Source organism: Coffea arabica, chromosome 3c (genome assembly GCF_036785885.1).
Source record: "Coffea arabica cultivar ET-39 chromosome 3c, Coffea Arabica ET-39 HiFi, whole genome shotgun sequence".
Taxonomy (NCBI): domain Eukaryota; kingdom Viridiplantae; phylum Streptophyta; class Magnoliopsida; order Gentianales; family Rubiaceae; genus Coffea; species Coffea arabica.
In genome coordinates this window covers 29,371,455-29,380,039 of record NC_092314.1, presented here as the reverse complement: position 1 = coordinate 29,380,039, position 8,585 = coordinate 29,371,455, and the positions used below count along the sequence as shown (strand labels likewise).

Here is an 8,585-nt window from a genome sequence, read left to right as displayed (position 1 = left end):
ACAGATCTCCCCACACGATAGTTGGAGCCCTTCCCATACTGCTGTACTCCTCGCCTTCTAGATGTGCCAACATATAAAGTTTGGGAGAATAGAAACCACAAGTCGTCTCTGCGCATCAGACTGTGAGGAAATCCATTAAGCAACCAATCTATCGCGCAGTGGAACTTGAGGCATAAATATTCCATAAGTGGCTCCAAAGGAATCCTAGATCGCCATTGCTAGCTGTCCCGTTGCAAAAGGTGCTCAATAGATTCCCCTTTAGACATAAGGCAACAAAAGCATTTTGACAGACTTTGGACACCAAACTTACCCAGGATGTCATCCAGCAGTAGCCTTCTCAGCAGAAGTCGTAACATAAAGAATGACACTTTCAATGGGATCTGGGGATGCCAAATGCAAGAAAAGAGCCAAGAGGCATTCTAAGCTTGCCTTACCTCCTGGAAGGCGGAAGATAAGGAGAAATGCCCAGAAGTCATTGGCATCCAGACAACCTCGTCTGGCCGCTTACCCTCAGGGGTTGGATGCCATAAGATCAAAGCCGTGACGTCACTTGGGAAATATTGGGCTAGTAACAGTGAATCCCACCTCTTGTCTCTAAGAAAATCCCTAAATGTCAACGCCCCGTTGATCGGAGCTCTATGAAAAAGAGCTCTAGTACCCAACCAATTGTCATACCAGAAGTCGCAAGTTCCCGCATATACCAACCACTGCATGGATAATTCCGCTTGTCGGCTCACATTGACCAGCCGTTTCCATGTAGGCGATGACCCTACACTATACTCCACTTAGCAGGGATGACAGTGTCGACAGTACTTTGCTCGTAAAAATGTGGCCCAGAGTTAAGATCCCGTGCGAAACTTCCATCATAACTTGGAAGAGAAGGTAGTATACACATCCCATAGCAATCTGAAACCCACTCCCCCCTCATTTTTCGAAAAGCACAACTGATCCCATCGGATCCAATGATACCTGGTGCCCATCTCATTCAACCCCCACAAGAAATTCGAGCAAACCTTTTCGATGACGTTGAACACTGAGGCCGGGATTACCGAAGCCGATAGTAAATGCAAAAGAATAGCTGATAGCACATGTTTGATGAGCACGATCTTGTCCCCCTGAGACAGAAACTTGGTTTTCCCACGACATGATTCGCCCAAGTATAGTTTGACTCACCTCTCCATAATAAGCGGCCTTGCTCTTGCCAAAATGCAGTGGAAACCCTAGGTAACAAAATAGCGCATGCTATCTTGGGAAGCCAGTGATATGCTCAATTACCCTCTGTCGGGCCATCGAGACAGAGGGGTGGACCACATAACTACTCTTGTGCCCATTCACCAGCTGGCCCGACGATTTTTGGTACAAGTCCAGCACCCGAACGATATTGTGTAAGTCAAGAGCCGAACCATTAGCAATTATTAGCACGTCATCAGCGAAGGTCAGATGCATTACTGGAGGGCACTCCAGAGGAACTTTGAACCCCTGAAAGCCTGCCTGAAGAACTAGGTCGTTTAAAGTCCTGGAAAGGACCTCTGTCCCAATCACAAATAATGCGGGCGACAATGGATCCCCCTGATGAAGTCCCCTACTGGACTTAAAGTACCCATAGGAAGCTCCATTGATGACAACTAGAAAACCATACATTGGAGATCAGTTGCCAAACATTGTCAATAACTCTTTCCTCAAACCCGAAGTGCCGCATAACGTTCACAAGGAATATCCACGACACCCTATCATACGCCTTGGTCATATCCAACATCAAAGCTACATTTCTACCCCTCGAAGACCTGCGCATCCTCGAGAATAATTCTTGAGCGAGAAGGTAGTTCTCTGTGATGTTTCTGCCCTTAACAAAACCAATTTGCTGGAGCGACACCAGGCTCGGCAAGAGAGGGGCCATTCTATCTGCCAATAACTTGGACAATACTTTGTTGAAGAAATTGCACAGGCTAATCGGTTTGAATTTCGAGAAATCTGAGGGTTCGGTCCTTTCAGGAGTAAGATAATGGAGGTAGACGTAATGAAGCAAGGTAGCTCAGCCCAACAGAAGAAACTCAAAATTGCATTATAAACATCCTGACCAATCACCTCCCAAGCAAAAGTAAAAAACCTCCCCATGAAGCCATCCGGGCCAGCTGCACTTTCACCGTCCATTGCAAAAATGATCTTACGCACCTCCTTGATAGATGGGTCAGCCTCCAAACGACTATTCTCCTCTGTCGGGACAATGGATGGGATCACATGCAACAGGTCTATCGCTGCCAGCAGGCTCAGAGAATAGCTCCAAAAAATAACGTACAGCTTCGTTTGAGATGTCCTCGTCCGTTTCCACCCAATCACCATGCGCATCTCTAATCCTACAGATTACTCCTTGCACCCGCCTCTGCTTCAGGATAGCATGAAAGAACTTGGAATTGAAATCACCGTGACGTATCTATTTCACCCTAGCCTTCTGCATCCAGAATTGCTCTTCCATTGACAAAGCATGATTGAGCTGAACCTGAGCCATATTAAGCTCCACCTGCGCAACATCACCCTCGTTCTCCAACCTTGCCTTCGCCCGATGCACTGCAATTTCTACCTCATGCGAAGCATCAAATATGTTCCCAAACGTATGCTTATTCCACTCTTGGATGGCTCGTCGCATGTAACAGTTTGGAGCACAAAACCTTCATGGGGGAACCCTATTGCTCCCACTGCCAAGCTATGTGAATGACATCCAGTAGGGAGGCCTTGGATGTCCAAATATTAAGAAAATGGAAGGCATGCAGCTTGTTATCTGTACGGGAGGCAAAGGAGATTTTTAGCGGTGCATGATCGAAAAGATGCCTTGCTAAGTGAGATATAGAAATGGTTCATGGTAAATCTGAGCACTCCACATTAACTAGTAGTCTGTCCAATCTCTTCCAGATCCTAGCCCTATTGTGGCGATTGTTGCACCACGTGAAGTTAGGGCCAGAAAATCGCATGTCAAATATCTCAGCATTCTCCATAAAGGACATAAGCTCTAATCCCTCCAAGTTGCCAAAAGGATGGCCACCTTTTTTTACCTGGGGAGATATAACCACATTGAAATCCCGGCAGATACACCATGGTTGGGAGCAGGGCTTCTCAAGCAATAAGGCTTGCCACAGCTCCCATCGCTCTTCCAATGTGCATTTGGCGTGCACAAAAGAGAAGCGCAAGGCATGTGGTAACCACGGGTGGTGCAACAAGAGTGAGATGTGTTGGGAAGAGTTCCCAGCAATAGAACAAATAAACGATAATCTAGAAAACACCCAAATGTCTTCCGACAAGTTTACCATTACAGCATCAAAAGATAATCTTAAACGAATGGATTCTATGTTAACAACATCTAGTTTTGGTTCACAAATAGCCACCAACTGAATATTATGTAAACGAATTAATTTTTTAAGTCTTCTAAAATTAGGAGGTTTAGAGATTCCTTTAATGTTCCAAAAGATTGCATTAATCATGGGGAAGAACCTGGAACGAGTTTTTGGATGATGTTGACGCTGACCGTAGCTGCCTGTCCGAAGGAAAGATCGCCCGTGTACCCTTCAACTTCACTTGTTTGAAGCCTTTCTCTAATGCAAAGGACTGATCAACATTAAGATGCATCAAGGGGGCTGCACGCCGTTCACCATGACGTCTTGGGTCTCAGAGACAGATTACCCGCTGCTACTGATCGCGCTACTTCATTCTCACAGCTCTCCTCTTCCGCACCGTCTTCTCCTCCCCTTCCATGGTCAGCCATGCTACCCTCCCGTAGACACAAGATTTGGCACATAGGTTGATCCATTGCATGCCCATCCTTCCCCAACAAAACAAGAATCCTAGACCACGATTGTGCCATGGCTGGGCTAAAAATCTCCTCTTCAACCAACGCTTCCTCCATGCATTGCCCCCTGCCGCCCCATCAGAGTTCTCCTGTGCTGGGCGGTCTCCTCCATCACCATCCGAGTTACTTGTTGGGGCTGCTATTGCCGCCGCTGGATTGGTATTTTCTGAAGCCCCAAGGAGCACCAAAACGCCATCCTGCGTTCGGTTTCCTTCCTCATCCGCAGCAGACCCAACACAAGGCTGTTCACGTTGCTTATCTCGTCGACCATGTTTACCCTTACTCAGAAACCTAACCACCTCAGTATACCCAGCTTTCTTGCACTCCCCTGCCAAATTGTCCAACCTCCAGCAATTGTTGCAATAGTTGGGTAGGTTTTCAATCACAATTTTCTGCCAAAACCCTACCTCTTCTTCAACAGCCACCCACACCCTTGAACAAATATGTTTGAGCAAGTCCACCTCCACGCAAACTCTAGCCACACCAGGTCTTGTTCCTGTTATTGTTGCCGAGTCCAGATAGAGAGGCTTTCCCACTGGAGAAAGAATTTAAAACAGTGAATGCTTATCATGGTAATGGATAGGGAGAGCCGATAATGAGGTCCAAACAGGAACCAGAGGCGACTCTTTCTGCACATGAAAGTCCCTTGTCCTCCAAAAGACTCGCATGGGACACTTCCCCAGTTGCCAAAGCCCTCGCGTCCAGATGCGGTTGAAATCAGCTTCGGCTGCGCACTTAAGGAGAACATGGCGGTAGTCCATGAGGCCAACCGAAACCTGATCTCTTAAGTCCAGGGATGAAAAGAATTTCCTAATCTCTTCTAAGCTTGGCCACCCATGGGAAAACTTGCCCACCAGTGCCTAGCGGAATGGCGCCGCAAGCTTGTCAACCTCCTCCTTTGAAAATACCACAGCCGCCTCCCCTTTGTAGGTGGTTGACTGCTTCACCTGGATTGGGGAGTCGGCAGGCTGGGAGAATAATGGGCGAAGGATTTAGCCGCATAAGGGGGACCTGTCATGCACATCAGCCAAAGGCTGATGGGCCACCATGGCCGTGGGAATGCCGCCGGCCGTCCAAGAATAGGATGCAAACCAAAGCTATTTTTAGAAACCCTACCAATGCAACTCACGGAAATTTTTTTTTTTCAGATTATGAGTGTTTATTTACATACATACAATTGATCATACGTGCACATAAGGCTACATTTCTTACAATATTGACTTGCTCAGAATTTATTTCCTATAGCTTTTAAGTTATAAATCGTTTTCACTGCATGCCATTCAAAAATTTTAAAAATATTACACCATTTTAAAAAATTTTGAATTTTAGAAAGAAAGAGATTAGATAAAAACCCCAAATCCGTGTATTAGTTTAGGATATTTAAAACTATGCACCATTACATCATTTCTTGTGTCAATGAATTTAGTATTGTGCAACCAAACTATTGAATTGAAAGTTGAAAAGAAGTCCAACTGAAAGGGGATTGACACAAAAAAAACTTTCCCAAAGTAGTTAGACATTCCACGAAACTATCTATTATTTGGTGTTGTCAAAATTGTATTATCTTTTCTTTTCTTGAATCAGGGAAATAATATCAAAAGGAAAATTTTTTTATTTAAATAAAGGCAACCTTTAAGCATGAAAGCAAACTTATGCGTATTAGTTTCCAATATTTCCTCCTGCCTAGACAACCGAGGGTCGAGTTATGTATTAAAATGGTCTTGTAGGAGATGTTAGGTCAAATTCCATGTAATTGAAGGGTCTCACACATGATGATATGGAAGTGCCAAGTCATCATAGGGTCCACTTGAGCAAATATGTCATCTACCCGTTTTTAAAAGAGACAATTATGTAATTGTGCAAAAATAAATTATCCCTTAGACTAATAATTTCAGCCAAAAAAATCTGAAATTTTCTTTATGTTAAATCTTTATACAACCTCAGATTTGGCTTAAAAAAGAGTTCTTACTGTTGTTGGTGGTTACTAGAATTTTTAATCATAGTTAGAACAAAAGAATAGCACATGAAAGATTAAATAAATTTTATAGTGAAAACAAAACATATTGTTGATTTGGAATATGATTTGACATAGAAGCTAATTTTGGACTCCAGTCATGCCATAGTAGCAATGGTGTTAAAGGTGACAGGACAGATAGTGGTGGGGATAGTGTTGGTAGTAATACACTGAATTTGAATGCTTCAAGCAAAACTAATGGTTTATAGACCTAAAAATAAGATCAAACTATGGTGGGGAAATGAACTAGGTCTTATGTGGGGAGGAAAAAATTCTTAAGCGACACATGGCAACACTGAAATCAATATTGTCAGTGGAGTAAAAGTGAGGGATCGGGATAGAAAACTAGAAACAACCATGACGGGAGATAAAAGGATTTGCGCAGTAGCTTATGTCATAGAAGATGTCAGGAAAAGGGTTGGCTTAGATCCTATAACTTTATGATGGATATTTATTCTTAGTTTCATGACTAAGGGGGTGTATTTGAAGCAATATTTGTGGGCAAAACATAATGGTCCAACATACTCTAGTAATTGTGGCCCAATTGTCAGATCTAGCGAAAATTGACTCCACAAGAAGGCAAGTTATTGGACTTTTTGTATATAATTTCATGGACAGACAAGAACTAGATATCATGGCCATATGTTATGGATAAGCACAAGGAACAAATTTGGGTTTAATAAGTTTAAAAAGTAGATAGGAACCGAAAGGCAAACAATGATACTTTAGACTATTAGTAAACTGACAGGAAAATAGAGTCATAAGGGCAAAGTATACTCAGATACAAGCCTTAGTAGTGTATGAAACAATAAAGAGGACCTGCTTGCAAGGAGATAAAGTAGCTGGCCTAGGGAGGTTGAAGATATGAGAAGAAAGGTTAAGCTTAAAGGAGTAAGCAGGAAAAAAAATTGATGTTAGTAGGTGCCAATGTATGATATGTCAAGATGAGCAGGTTGGTGCAAATGGAGTCAGAAGATTCATCCATTGGTTCTGCTATTCATAGGACAGTGAATATGCAGAAAAAAGGGAAGCTTGTGGAATGCGAAGTGTGTCTCAAGTGAGAAGAAAAGGAGCACAAAGAAAAGTTTCATGCAGCGTATTAGGAAGGTAAATGTTCTAAAATTTAGATTTATAAACACATGTGAGTATTAGCACACATGCATACCAAAAGTGTGTTAGGTTAGGTTAGTTTTCATTCATTGCAGCTAGCATCTCCAAACGATTATATCAGGAGAAAGGACGGCAAAAGCTATGATCCTTCCTATGCAGAATGTAATAGCTAGCATTGAGTTTAGGAGTGATGGAATGTATGTATGTTCAGTCACCTCTCCATCTTTGTCATCTGTCGCATCCTACACAAAATATATTATGATATGGGAGCTTAAGATGCCTGTGAGGTTCAAGTTTCAAGTTTTGATCAAATAAAGGTTCCCATTGGTCCAATCTCAATAGCTCAAGCTAAAAAGCTTAAAGACTCATTTCAAGCATTCATTCGAGTTGTTCAATAGCAAGAAGGTGCTTATAAGTATATTGAAGGGGTCGAGTTGGAGAATCAACATCAACGAACCAAAACTTTGATTCACATTGAAGCTATTGATGAAGGATTTGCCACAAACCCTAGGTCGTGAAATCAAGGAGTAGATCGAGTTGTTTGCTATTTTGAGTCATTTTTCACTTAGTTTTCATGAGATTAGTTTGTATGGAAAAAATTTGGGCCAGCTTGCATGTAAGTTAGATCTCTTTTAGTTGCTTAGTTCTTTGAGCCATTTGGGCCTTTTGGTTAGGAGAATAAAATCAGCCAGCTTTAGATTAAGTTAAGCCTTAATTAGTTCATTAGTTAGTTAGTTAAGTTGTTCAGTCTAGGCCCGTTTGGTTTTGTAACTTGGCTATAAATAGCCGAATCTTTGAAGCATTATGTAACGACATTGAGAATTTTCTAGTAAACTGTTTCTTGAGAGAAACAATTCTTTTGACTTGTGAAAGTTACTTTTGAACATCTTAGAGTGGTTCATAAAGTACTCATTGATTTATCAATCAAGTTGTCACCTTGATTGTGGCATCGTTTATCAATATATATGTTCTTGTGCGGTCCAAGTTCACTTTGATTTCCACTACTCAAATGTTAATACTCCATTCTGGATCCTGTGGCTTGTGTGTTATGGGTTACATCTGAAATAGGGAGTAGATCGTATCAGCTGGCATCAGAGCTAGTTGAAGGTATCAAAGTTATATCCCTTTTCGTTTCATTGTTTGTGTCTTGTGTCATTGCTCAACAATTATCAAATTATTCATAATTGATAGCCAAACAACTATAAAGCATAAGTATAAGTTTTCAAACTAACAAATCATAAAAAAGCACAATCATTCCCTGACTATTTCAAATGAAAATTATAACAAGTTCATCTCCACTCTAGGATATGAAAAAGTTTAGCTAGACATCATATTAAGAACATTTAAGTATGAAACAAACTTGTAACAAAGCGTGACAAATAAGAACAAGAGACAAAGTTGGGAAGAAAAATTCTTATTCAATGTCTTGAAACTTGAATCCTTGAATTCCTTCACAAGTTGATCTCTCAAATAACCTTGATACAAGAGTGTTTTCACCCTTCTTTCAAAGCTCTTAAACTAATTTTGAAACTTACAATATGAAAGTAAAGCTAAAAATATTTTTATTTTTACTTCTACTCTACTCTACTTCACACAATAAGGTGCTATATCTTGCTAACATGA

General features: G+C 41.6%; 1 protein-coding gene across 1 annotated transcript; it reads right to left on the bottom strand.

The window, feature by feature from the left end:
• Positions 1-2,852: 2,852 nt before the first annotated feature.
• On the bottom strand, positions 2,853-4,840 carry LOC140037901 (uncharacterized). The gene is made up of 4 exons (XM_072083064.1): positions 4,747-4,840; positions 3,695-4,373; positions 3,518-3,584; positions 2,853-3,380 (listed from the first exon to the last, which is right to left on the bottom strand). The coding sequence occupies exons 1-4, from the start codon at positions 4,838-4,840 to the stop codon at positions 2,853-2,855; spliced, it is 1,368 nt and encodes a 455-aa protein (XP_071939165.1).
• Between the last annotated feature and the right edge of the window lie 3,745 nt (positions 4,841-8,585).